This window comes from Monomorium pharaonis, chromosome 8 (genome assembly GCF_013373865.1).
Source record: "Monomorium pharaonis isolate MP-MQ-018 chromosome 8, ASM1337386v2, whole genome shotgun sequence".
NCBI lineage: Eukaryota > Metazoa > Arthropoda > Insecta > Hymenoptera > Formicidae > Monomorium > Monomorium pharaonis.
Genome location: NC_050474.1, coordinates 15,907,671 through 15,922,459, shown reverse-complemented (window position 1 = coordinate 15,922,459; position 14,789 = coordinate 15,907,671). Strand labels below are relative to the sequence as shown.

Here is a 14,789-nt window from a genome sequence, read left to right as displayed (position 1 = left end):
AACGAATAAATATTTAATAATTAATTAGCATTTCAATTTGATAAATGTTAAGATATAGGATTAAAAAAAAACTTTATTAACTTATGAAAAAAAAATTGAGGCCAGAGCGAGAATCGAACCAGCGACTCCGCGCTTACGAAACTAGAGCTCTGTGCGCTCGGCTACGAGCGGCTCTGACAATAGGTTAAAATTTTCTGTACTTACAGATATCGGAAATCTTCAAAATCGATTTTCTCGAGTATTTTTGAGAAGCGCGTCGTACTGCTTTAGGAAATTGAAGTCCGGGTACTGATCTTCAAATCCTATAAGTATAAAAAAAATCGGTGTTCCATGACCCGTAAGGTCCCCTTGTTAGTTAATTTTAATAGCTAATACTGAAAGGAGGTACGGGGGAGGGGTAAAGCTCCGCCAAAACGTCTACACGTTGTTTGCACCATTGTGTTTTTGACTTTTTATGCAAAGCAAGGTCATCTCCTCCCCCTAATTACAGAGCAAAACGACGTCCACGCTTGTACTGTACCACATGAGTTTGCGACTTCAGATTTAAAATTGTGGCTAAATAACGGCTAAAATTGATTGGGTTAGAGTTAGGAAAAAACGAGGAGAGAGTGCAGGGGGAGGGAGTCCACCCTTTCCATGCCCACGCGTTCTCTGCACCACATGGATTTGCAAACATGCAAATCACGAATTTCATGTATTATTAAGTGATATAAAACATATATATTCTGGAAATTAAGGTAGAAAATAGTAATTGTGTAATCATTTTACATCAATAGTAAAAATTTAAAAATTTTAATTTTTTTACTTGTATTATAACACATGAGTTTGCGACTTTTCATGCATAGTACGTGTCGTACCCCCTCTCACGCGCGCGCGCGCGCGCGCGTGTGCGTGCGTGCGTGCGTGTGTGTGTGTAGTAGTGTAATATAGAAATACCAAATCATATCTTCGAGTTTTGTTTACAAACACATGTTATTGAACTACATTACATATTGAGCAATGTTTTCGCATTAGTCAACTATTAGCAATGGAGATGAATAATACCTTTGGTGCAAAAAACGCGTGGGCGAGGGAAGACTCTGCCTCTCCCCCTGCACCCCCTTTCCGTTTTTTCTTAACTCTAATCCAATTTTAGTCGCTATTTAGACACAATTTCAAATCTAAAGTCGCAAATCCATGTGGTACGGTACAAGCGTGGACGTAGTTTTGTTCTAAAAATCAAACTGCTTCTCCATAAAAACATTTCTACATTTCATTTCTATAGTAGTTTTGTTGATTGATATTGAAAAAAATTGATTTTTCGGTACTTATTCTAGACATTTATCTTATTTTTTAATAAAGTATGTATAATAGTATTAATAAGTATAATAAAATTATATATTTAATAAGTATAATAGTATTATATATTTCCATTAAATGTATATTCAATTTCTAATAAGTGTAATTTAAAGATTTGTATTTTTTTTAATATACACTATTAGTTGCAGCAACAAAATTAGCATATAATACAAATTTATACCTTAGTTTCATTTAATTTCAAGTAATTGTAACTTCGTGAAAACTTGTATTTAAAATTTTTTTTTCATCTTAAAGCTTGGAGTCTCTACTTTAAAAAGCATTTGTCAGATTTTGATCCTTTCCCTTCCTTTTTCGGCATCTCTTCAAAAACAAGAACGTGTTTTGTCTTCAAAAAAAGTTTCAAGCTTTGACGCGCTCCACAGGATGCAATAAATTTTTTTCGTCAACTTTACTTTTTTTGTTGCTTAGTGTATATCATTTGAATTAGATAATACAATTTTATAATATTATTTTCTAAAGAGATGTTTTAATTAAAGATATAGTTTTGGTTTTTTGGGACAATTTTTTTATTAAAAAGCACTTGGCGCTTTTTTACCTTTTAAAATAGATATTCTTTTGAGAAAACGAATATATCTCGTTAACTGCTTTGCACTCTATATTTTCTTTCTACAAAGCCTTTGGCTTCATAAATGCCTAAACATTTTCAAATGGATCGGTATCGAGCATCGATCAATGTAATTTATTTGTCAAATTGTTCTTTCCATTGACAAAGTTTATAATTCAATGTTTCAAATAATTGTTTTCTTATAGTATCCAGGTTTTGGTACATGTGAGGATTTATTGTCCGTCCTAGAGAGTATTGACTATCCTCTACAGGCGCATTGCAGAATTTTTAGTTTATTGTTGATCTATTAATAAGTTAAACCGGTTATGATTTGATAGATATTGAGTGAAAAAACTGGAAAACTATCTTAAATTATAAAAGAGTAATTTTATCACTCAACTTACTTGTCAGGAGAGGAACTCCTAGAACTAGCTGGGCTGTAAGTTGATACGTTATTCTGATTATTCGTGAGAGATAAAAGATCTCTGTCACGTAGAACGTGCTCCAATAATTGATGTTGTACATCGCTTTCTTGGGCAACTTGATTAAGCCGTGATTCCATATCTCGCACCTCAAGTTGCTTTTGCGCGGCTATGTAGCTTTGTTCCACGGTAAATGCCAGCATCCGTTGAAGTAAGTACTGTGCCTCATCTACCGTTCGAATTGTAGAAATAAGCGTTTCGACACCAGGCTCACCCTCTGCTTCACCATCGCCCATCTCAACCATATCCCGCTGACATTCCGCGATACTATCCTGTAAAATTTTGCAAATATTATAATTATAATCAAGATTAAATGATTCTTAGGAAAATCTATTAAAGTTTTTTAAAATCACTTAAAATATTTGAGAGTATTATGAAGTATACTAATAGTTAAACTTGGATTATATAAGTTTAAATTTTCTTAAAGTATTTTCTTCTCTCACTCAGTCAATAAGATTTTAGGATCATTTATTTATTCAAAACTTTAAGTAACTTAAACATATACTTTTAAGTTTGCTTTTGACAAGTTACTAGTTGGCAATACTTAAAGTTCAATTAAATGACTTAATTTTTTAGTTAACACATTTGGCATTTAAAAGATTTTAATAATGTGCTTCAAGAAGCAAGTTTATTATTACATTATAATTTCAGGTAATTATTTACATTAGCGATTTTTCACCGATTTTAATGATCTTCAAATATGTTGTCAAGGTCATCATTCTAAACAACCTTTCCCTATACATGTTACCGCCGCTCGACTTTAGTTTTCGAGTTATACACAAAAAATTATTAACACAAAAGTTTAATAAATACCATACTTTTTTTTAATTTGCACTAGAATGTTTTAGTAATACTTAAGAAGAGCTCATTCCTCATCGCACAAAATGAACGAATCTGGCAGAAAAAACCGTCGCTCTGCTCCGCAAAGGGAGATATTAACAATTAAAGTTGATGACAATTAAAGTTTAATAAATATTATTCTTAAAATTTAAAGCATGGAAATTCGCAAAGGGTTATGTAGAGAACGCGTGGGCGGGGGAAAGGCTCCGCCTCTCCCCCTGCACCCCCTTTCCGTAATTTTTCCTAACCTAACCCAAACATTTTAAAGTCGCTTTTTAATTAATGCAAAAACATTGGAAACAAACAGTATGGAAAGTCGTAAACTTATGTGGTACTGTACAAGTGTGGACGTTGTTTACTTTACGTTTCATATATACGATACATGATATCAGTGCCTTACGTAAAGTAAACGACATCCACGCTTGTACAGTACCACATAGGTTTGCGACTTTTCACGCTATTCGTTTCCAATATTTTTGCATTAACCAAATAGCGACTTAAAAATGTTTGAATTAGATTAAGAAAAATTACGGGGTGCAGGGAGAGGGGTCCCGCCCCTCCCCCGCCAACGCATTCTCTGCTGTACCAGACTAGGGTAGAAGTCGCTACAAACGTTTGTTTACTCATTATTTTGTGCCACGGAGATAGGAGACCGATTCTTTATCTAAAGCACCAATATTATGTATCAAATTTATAAAACTTTTTTATTGTAAACTTTCAAATAAATCACGAGCGACGGTTAAAATCTGTTCAAGGTCACTCAAGAGGGTGACCTTGACGACATTTTATGGTTAAGGTTATCAAATCGTAAGTAACGTATTTATTAAATTTGTTTGTTAATAATTTTTTGTATATAATACAAAAACTAAGGTCGAGCGGTGGTAACATGTATAGGGGAAAGTTGTTCAGAATGATGACCTTGACAACATATTTGAAGGTCATCAAAATCGATGAGGAATCGCTAATGTAAATAATTACCTAATTTCAATATTAATTTAGTAAGTAATACTTCATTTACCATAAGGTTTAAAAAATAATTACATATAAAAAATTTCTTTAGTCTCTTTCTATATTGTTTAGAAGAGGTACAATCAACAAACACAAGTCAAGCCTTGAGATATCCATCTCATTTCAGCCTATAATAAAATGTAATAAAATGTGTATGAAAATCTAAGGAAGATGAAAAATTTTGATGAATAGAACATTATATCTTTGATCATGTATTTCTTCAAAGTATGTAAAATAAATTATTTTATTATAACATGTATGATTATAATGTTGTGACTAAGATACACTCACACTAAGAATGTTGCAAGCGATAAAGATGTCAAATGACATTATGTGCGTGCGGCGGTTATTACATCAGCCATTGCACTAGTCAACGCATCAGTTGCTACTCGAAATCTACCGATATTGCTGTAATTCTACTTAACCAGCACTAAAAAAACAATGCATATAAGCACCGCGGAAAAAAAAACGAGGCGGGTTTTTGCGTATAAAACTAAGTAATATAAGAAAAAAATAACAAATTTAAGATAAAACTTTTAATCAAATTCAACCTAAGTGGTATATACTTTTGGATGGTTCAACCTAAGTATTATATACTAAGTGTGTCAAATTTAACCTAAGTAATATATATTTCTGAAATTTTTTAAGTTTATACTCACACACACAAATTAACTTTTCTACAAAAATAGTGATATCTAAATATTTTGCGCCAGTTATAAAAACAAATATTTTTATAGAAACTAAAACATTATTACTATTCTTTAGCTAGTTTTTATAATACAAAACAATTATTTAGATTTGACACTATAAAATGAGAGTATTTTAACGATAAATTTAAGAAGATTCGTAAATATAAGCTAGATTAAACTATAAATATTAGTCTTTTGTATTAAATCATTGGCTGCTGTGCGCCGATACGAGGCTGCTGTGCGCCTGCAAAAAATAATTGTCAGAAAGCATATTGGCAAGAAATAAAGGAAATAATATTGAGCTGGAAAATAAATTTTAATACAAATAAATTATAAATATTACAAATAAATACTTTAATACAAATAAATATTTTACTACAAAAACTTGGCGCTGCTAAACCGAATAATTTGCACATACAAAAGGAAAAGAAAGAGTTGGCTAATTATTCGGTTTAGCAGCGCCAAGTTTTTGTAGTAAAATATTTATTTGTATTAAAGTATTTATTTGTAATATTTATAATTTATTTGTATTAAAATTTATTTTCCAGCTCAATATTATTTCCTTTATTTCTTGCCAATATGCTTTCTGACAATTATTTTTTGCAGGCGCACAGCAGCCTCGTATCGGCGCACAGCAGCCAATAATTTAATACAAAAGACTAATATTTATAGTTTAATCTAGCTTATATTTACGAATCTTCTTAAATTTATCGTTAAAATACTCTCATTTTATAGTGTCAAATCTAAATAATTGTTTTGTATTATAAAAACTAGCTAAAGAATAGTAATAATGTTTTAGTTTCTATAAAAATATTTGTTTTTATAACTGGCGCAAAATATTTAGATATCACTATTTTTGTAGAAAAGTTAATTTGTGTGTGTGAGTATAAACTTAAAAAATTTCAGAAATATATATTACTTAGGTTAAATTTGACACACTTACAAGGGAACGGACAGAACTGTCCCTCACCGATTTTAATGAGCTTCGGATATGTTGTAGAACATAAGAAAATATTAGACCCATATTTTTTTTTATCTGCGTATCTCGACATTTAGGGGTTGAAACCACCCCTCGAAAATAACGCATTTTTTCGTTTTTTGCGAATATCTTTGAAACTATAAGGTTTATGAAAAAATGTTCTATACGAAAGTTTTATGGCATTTTATACTCTTTACAACAGTATATTTATATTTTTTAAAAATTTCAAATTTTTTAATTTAACCCACCCTTCATCCCTTTTTTTCAACATTTTAAAAATTTTGTAAGGACAAAAATTAAAGAGCATTAAAAGCCGAATCCACCCATATATAATAACATATGGGTTCCATCATTCTCAATTATTAGCAAAACGAGATAGTAATCTCGCGCTATAGGTGCTGCGCTAGAAGTAGTGTTGCGTTATTTCTTTAGTCGCGTCACACTCAATAACTGCCTCTTCTGCGTATATTTTTATATTAAAACATAAAAATGGATTAATCTTAATTATATAATACGCAACGTATTACACGATATAAAGCATAAATGCATATATATAACAAAAGTAGCATATATATACGTATGTGCCTACGTACATTTTCATTGTTACAAATGCGAATATAAAGTAATATGAAGCAAAATATTTTTTAACATTTAAAACTGCAAATACAATATAACAAAATATATAATATCAAGAGAAAAATATAAAACATAAACTGCAATAACTATTTGCATAATTATATTATTTACACTATATGCACGTAGCACGCTCTGATAATAAAGATAATATAAGTATATAAGTATATAATTTAATTTAATTTGAAGTTTGAAAATACATTTATACGGATGTATATATACATTTTGCATACGACACGGACAAATAACTTTAATATCAGTGTTGATAGAGGGACCGGTTGTTTTCGCGTAAGTGCATCACGTGAGGCTTCAAAAAAATATCTATTAGTAATAGGAAGGAGATCTTTGATCGTACATCTTGCACACGACAACGTATAAATATAGTAACAGTGATAGACGGATCGGTTGTTCTCGCGCAGGCGTGAGGCTTCAATAAAGCATCATCTCCTTCCTATTACTAATAGATACTTTATTGAAGCTTCTCGCCTGCGCGAGAACAACCGATCCGTCTATCACTGTTACTATATTTATACGTCGTGTGCAAGATGTACGATCAAAGATCTCCTTCCTATTACTAATGGATATTTTATTGAAGCCTCACGTGATGTGCTTGCGCGAAAACAACCGGTCCCTCTATCAACACTGATATTAAAGTTATTTGTCCGTGTCGTATGCAAAATGTATATATACATCCGTATAAATGTATTTTCAAACTTCAAATTAAATTAAATTATATACTTATATATTTACATTATCTTTATTATCAGAGCGTGCTACGTGCATATAGTGTAAATAATATAATTATGCAAATAGTTATTGCAGTTTATGTTTTATATTTTTCTCTTGATATTATATATTTTGTTATATTGTATTTGCAGTTTTAAATGTTAAAAAATATTTTGCTTAATATTAATTTATATTCGCATTTGTAACAATGAAAATGTACGTAGGCACATACGTATATATATGCTACTTTTGTTATATATATGCATTTATGCTTTATATCGTGTAATACGTTGCGTATTATATAATTAAGATTAATCCATTTTTATGTTTTAATATAAAAATATACGCAGAAGAGGCAGTTATTGAGTGTGACGCGACTAAAGAAATAACGCAACACTACTTCTAGCGCAGCACCTATAGCGCGAGATTACTATCTCGTTTTGCTAATAATTGAGAATGATGGAACCCATATGTTATTATATATGGGTGGATTCGGCTTTTAATGCTCTTTAATTTTTGTCCTTACAAAATTTTTAAAATGTTGAAAAAAAGGGATGAAGGGTGGGTTAAATTAAAAAATTTGAAATTTTTAAAAAATATAAATATACTGTTGTAAAGAGTATAAAATGCCATAAAACTTTCGTATAGAACATTTTTTCATAAACCTTATATTTTCAAAGATATTCGCAAAAAACGAAAAAATGCGTTATTTTCGAGGGGTGGTTTCAACCCCTAAATGTCGAGATACGCAGATAAAAAAAAATATGGGTCTAATATTTTCTTATGTTCTATAACATATCCGAAGCTCATTAAAATCGGTGAGGGACAGTTCTGTCCGTTCCCTTGTTAGTATATAATACTTAGGTTGAACCATCCAAAAGTATATACCACTTAGGTTGAATTTGATTAAAAGTTTTATCTTAAATTTGTTATTTTTTTCTTATATTACTTAGGTTGAACCATCCAATAATCTTTTTGTTTAAAGAAAAAACCAAACACTTGGCGCTTTTTTTTACCTTTATTAAAAAGGTAATTTTGTTGGGATATTACGCATTTTGTAGTGTTTATAGACCACTTAGATTGAATTTGATGTATGTATCACTTAGATTGAATTTAGTGAAAAATATCTTATTAGATACATAAATAAATTATTTTTTTCTATTCCATATATCACTTAAATTGAATTTAATCAAAAGTTTTATCTTAAATTTTGTAAATTTTTTATATATTACTTAAGTTAAATTTGACACACTTAGAATATATGTTACTTAGGTTGAATTTGACACACTTAGTATATAATACTTAGATTGAACCATCCAAAAGTATATACCACTTAGGTTGAATTTGATTAAAAGTTTTATCTTAAATTTGTGATTTTTTTCTTCATATTAGGTTGAACCATCCAATAATTTTTTTGCTTAAAGGAAAAACCAAACACTTGGCGCCTTTTTTTACATTTTTTAAAAAGGTAATTTTGTTGGAATATCACGCATTTTGTAGTGTTTATAGACCACTTAGATTGAATTTGATGTATGTATCACTTAGATTGAATTTAATGAAAAATATCTTATTTGATACATAAGTAAATTATATATATATATATACTCAATATACTCATATGTAAAAACTATTCAAAGTAAAAACTCATATAAAACTGTATTAAAACTCATAAACTTTCATATATAAACAATTTTTTGATAAAATAAATTTCAAAAAAAATAAATTTTTTCCCCATGCTGTATTCCAATTCCTATATTAAACAATTCAACAACTCCATATCACATCACATACAAAAAATTATAAATATACACATATTAATTTTCATTTACAACTTTTCTCAGTAACATAATTATTTCATTAAGTATAATTATCAATATTAATATAAATAATAATTAATTTAACTTTATTCATATTTTTACTTGCAATTTTTTTCTAATAATATAATTAATTAGTTTTAATAATTTTTTATTAATGCTTTTAATAATACTAATCTTTTTTAGCATATACAGCAAAATCTTAAAAACAAAATAATCCCCAACTCCATATTGTTGTACAAACATCCATCTTATCATCATCATTAACACCAGTATAAAATTAATAAACCAGAGAACAACGCTACTTAGATATAATATATCAAATGTTTAATACATATTTAATAAAATAATCTGAAAACAGTTCAGCAAAAGTAATAAATTAATTTCCAAAAGTGGCATATTATCTCAAAAAGAACAGTTTAACTGGTTTAACATAATAATTTTATATAAATAAATATTACTAACAAATATTTTGTGTATTAATAAGATACATGTTCTTTTATATTATTTATTTAAAAAAATTAAGTTCCTTATTGCTATATTACTATATCATTAATTATAAATTAATTATAAATTAATTTTACATTGATGTTGATGAATAAATAGATAAAGTGTGACATAGACTTGTGCATTTGTTAAATATATTGATAACGCTGTAAGGATAAGAACTATCTTTTATCACCAAGGTAGCAGCAATTATATACGTTACTAGTAAACTAAAAAATAAAAATTAGTATTAATAAAAACATTGAAAGTTTTATTCAAGCTAATTAATAGTTAATATTACAACAACATTTAACTAATCCACAATTTTCTATATCACACATCTATCTCATCAACATCAGTGTAAAATCTGACTTGTTACTCACTGTTTAAATAATTTTACATTGGTGTTGATAATTAAATAAAATGTGACATAGAGTTGTGCATTGGTTAAATGTAAGAATAAGGACCATCTTTTGTCACTAAGAAATTATATATGTTACTAGTAAAACAAAGAATAAAAATGAGTATTGTTAAAAATATTCATTTAAAGTTTTATTCAAGCTAATTAATAGTTAATATTGATTGACGATTACAGCAAAATTTAATTGATCCACAATTCTATATCACACATCTTATCATCTATTTCATCGACATGATTAAATAGATGAGTAGTGTGACGTAGAATTCTGCATTGGTTAAATATTGATAACATTGTAAGGATAAGAACCATCTTTTGTCACCAAGAGATATCAGCATTATACAAGTTACTAGTAAACTAAAAAATAAAAATTAGTATTACTAAAAACATTTACAAGCTAATTAATAGTCTTTTTGACAATTACAATAACATTTAAATGATCATAATTGTAGATCATACATCTCATCTATCTCATCAACACCAGTGTAAAATCTGAGCTTGTTACTCACTGATTAATGTTTATTTTCACATTGGTGTTGATAATTAAATAAATAAATGAAGTGTTACGTAGATTAAATAAAAGTTGTAAATATTTCATTTGGTTTATTTAACAATTACAGCAACATTTAACTGATGCACACATCTTATCTGTCTCATCGACGCCAGTGTAAAATTGAAAATTCATCAAAAAGTAACATAGCTCAGTTAAATGTTTCATTAATACATCTGTGTGATAATAAAATAATAATATAAAAATATTTAGCACAAAAATCTCATATATTTTGCATATTTTTAATAGATTTGTTGTTGTATTATAACCTCATACCGTCATTTAACGCGAGCGACTGGCAACCCACGTGACTCAACACGGTGCGCGATGCGCGAGCAAGGCTGTCGTTTCAGGAGTGGGGAGTCAAGTATAGACACACGTTAGAAAAGGAAAGACCTGATCTAGACGTTGAAAAGAGAGAGACTGGGTACATTTCCTCATCTTGCCTCTCGCCCCTACGCGCCAATAGGCACACGTATAGCTAGAAAAGGACGAACCGAGACGTTGAAAAAAGAGAGCCTGGGTACATTTCTTCGTCTTGCCTCTCGCCCCTTAGATGCTTACAAGGTTGACGACGACGACTACGACGACGTACCTCAAATGAAATTTTTGACATAGACTTTACATCGTGATATCTCCTCCCATAGATTACGTAGAGGAAAAATAAAAACAGTTTTCTTATACAAATCGACCCCAAGCTTTCGATTGAGCCTAGTTAGAACTCGATCGGTTTAGCCGTTTCTGAGATCCGATAATCTCGGGTGCTCGCAAGTCGCGTACTCGCGTAAAAGAACACGGTCGGTCTCGCTGCGCTCTCACTTGGCGCGAGCAACTACCGTGTCTCTTGATTGACGGTGTCACATTATAACGGATTACTATGAATTAAATGACTGACTGTAACGTGTCACTTTATAATAACAGATTAATTAGTGTAAGACAAAGTACCAACTTTGTAATGTGTGCAACTGTTTGCAACAAAATATATGTTTTTTTATAAAACTCGACGTTATCACTGAGCGACCTGTCACTGATCATCTACAGCGATTCCGAACAATGTCCTGTAACTTGGGATACAATAATAATAATAAACGTTTTTATTCTAGTATAATTTTTGTGATCATAAATTGTTTTTATTCAAACCATAGTAAAAATATTTTATAATTCCTTCATGATCCGTGGCTACCATACACAACAAATTTCGATATTAAATTTTCTTTGTGCAAACTTAAAATAAACTTTAATTAATTTAAAAAATAAGCTTTAAAATATATTACTCATATGCATAAAGTTTTGTTCATAACTAATTTACTAACAGTAATTTCCTTGATAAATTCGTGGATTATTTTGAGTTTTTGTAGTAGATTTTTCTAAAAAAAAAAGTTAATACCTTTTCAACTAAATTGAGATTAATGTCTTATAAATACAATTAATTTAATTACGTTAAAATTATATGAATAAAAAACTAAGTTAAAAATTTTGTTAAGATAAAAAATTGAATTAAATTAAGTCTGAATTAAGAGAATCTTAAAGCCGTCTGTTTTAACGACATTTTTTAAATAAACTAATTTTTAAATTGGCTTTATAAATTGTTGGCTGCAAAAATCTTACAGAATTGTACGTGGGTGATAGAAAGTTAAATGATTCTAATAATGATATACAAATTCCTGAATGCTGTATAGCATTAACTAATACAGATATTGTCACAAATATATATGGTAAATTAACAAAATAAAGATTTTAATAAAGTAGCTAAATATGTAATACTTTCAGCAAAGAATATCAATGTAGATAAAATTAATAAACAAGTTGTACAATTGTTAGATGTAACAAAAGAACGAATTTATACAAGTATAGATAGTGCTGTAAACTGTGGAAATAATGATTACATTAATGAATCTTTATTACCAAAGTATTTAAATAGTTTAAATCTCCATCATGTTTATCTCCTCCTGAATTACGTTTAAGACCAAATTGTATTATTACGTTAATACGGAATCTTAGTATAAATGAAGGACTTTGTAATGGTACAAGATTAATGATTACAGAATTTGCTGATCATTTATTAAAATGCAAAATTTTAACAAGACAAAAAGGAAATATTGTTTTTATAAATCGTATAACACTGGATTGTAAAAATATATATCCTTTTATTTTTAAAAGAAGACAATTTCCGATCAAGCTTTCGCTATGACAATTAATAAATCGCAAGGACAAAACATTTGATAGAATAGGAATAAATCTTCGCAAAAATGTTTTTAATCATGGACAACTGTTTGTTGCTTTTTCGCAAGTTTGTTCTTGGCAAGCATTAAGAGCTTATTTAAGTAAACAACGAGATAATAAACATGTTAAAAATTATGTACATAAAGAATTATATATGTAAATAATAAAATAAAAATATTCTAATAATAAAAATTTATATAACTTCTTTAACAAAACAAAAACTGTAATAACTAATATTTAAACTTTTTCACTTATGCACGTTATACATTTTATTTTCAAATAAATACGCCATTATTTACATTTTATTTGCTTCGTTTAAAAAATCTTATATTAAAATAAAAAATGCATTAATTTTATTAAGTGTGCAACTTTGCTTCCGCCGTTTTTTTCGAAATTCGAGGCTTTATTATAAAAAATTGGTTATACATTTACGATTCAAAGTATTGTCCATCGCTGGCCATTACTTTCTCTCATCTTTCTGGCAGCATACAAATCCCGCGTCGAAAAAACTGGTCATCTTTTGAGATGACAAATCAATCCAATTTTTCACTTCTTCATAAGAACGAAAGTGCTGGTCAGCCAGGCCGTGTGTCATTGATCGAAACAAGTGATAGTCAGAGGGAGCAATGTCCAGAGAATACGGCGGGTGGAGTAGGACTTCCCATTTCAACGTTTCCAAGTATATTTTGACGGGTTTTGCGACATGGAGTCGAGCATTGTCATGCTGCAAAATCACTTTATTGTGTCTATTGTTGTATTGCCGCCGTTTGTCTTTCAGTGCTCGGTTCAAACGCATCAATTGCTTTCGATACCGATCACCTGTGATTGTTTCAGTCGGTTTTAGTAGCTCATAATACACTACGCCGAGCTGGTCCCACCAAATACAGAGCATGACCTTGGAGCCGTAAATATTTATTAATAATGATTTGGCCGACGTAAAAGCATTCCCGGAAAGTCCTTATGATTTTCTGCGCTTGGGGTTATTGTAATGAACCCATTTTTCGTCAGTCACAATACGATGAAAAAATCCCTTCCGTCTTTGCCTTGCAAGCAGCTGTTCACAAGTAAACAAACGCCGTTCAACATCTCTCGGCTTCAACACTTGTACCCAATTTCCTTGCTTCTGAATCATTCCCATGAATTTCAGGCGTTTTAAAATGGCTTGTTTAGTCACTCCCAATAATACTGCCAATTCTTCTTGCGTTTGACACGAGTCTTGATCAAGTAATGCCTTTAATTCTGCATCTTCGAAAACTTTTTTTTCCACCGCCATGCCGGTCTTCGACGTCAAAATCACCGTTCTTGAAGCGTTGAAATCACTCTCGGCACGTTCTTCCACTAATAGCGGCCTCACCTTACATATTTGAGAGCATTCGATGAGCCTCAACCGCAGATCTCTTCATATTGAAGCAAAAAATTAAAACCTCCCGCAAATGATGAGAATTTGGCTAACATTTTCAATCGAAAATAACTTTATAATGCAGACACAAATCGACTAATATTTCAATGGCGTTATGTTTACAAATGCCTAAGCTTATTGTATGATGTCTACAATCTATTTATTTCGACCACCGCTACAGCCATCTATTGGAAAACAGATGGAAGCAAAGTTGTACATAATAATTTTAATAAATATTATGTAATGCATTGTATAAATTATTTTGGATCAATAAAAAATACTTTTGTTTTTTTGCATTATCTTTCTTTGATATGTAAAATTTAAATTATAGGTATGTGCTAATTTCTATAATTTTTAAAAAATGTTTATATATTAATTTTATAAAAACTTTGTATTATTATTTAAAATGATAAATGGAGCGGGCGTAGCGCGCGCAATGTTACGTGCTAGTATTTTAAAAACCAGATTACATTCATTATGTGTGGGCAGTACTTGATTGTGATCCTTATTTTTGCATTGATAATAGTATTCAATTATAGAGTCAACTCCAATATTATTGTCCAGTAAGAAATATATATAATATTTCGTTTGTCTATAATAACGAGAATAAATTCTTCCACATATTAAAAGAGGTTTTAA

At 29.7% G+C, this 14,789-nt stretch overlaps 1 protein-coding gene across 7 annotated transcripts in view; it reads right to left on the bottom strand.

The window, feature by feature from the left end:
• Window positions 1-14,789, bottom strand: part of LOC105836993 (kinesin-like protein KIF21A) — a 242,645-nt gene that overhangs the window by 145,510 nt on the left and 82,346 nt on the right. For all 7 annotated transcript variants that reach the window (XM_036291117.1, XM_036291118.1, XM_036291119.1 and 4 more), the window contains one exon: window positions 2,308-2,657. In XM_036291117.1, coding sequence (XP_036147010.1) covers window positions 2,308-2,657 — 350 coding nt within the window. The remainder of the gene's footprint in view (window positions 1-2,307; window positions 2,658-14,789) is intronic.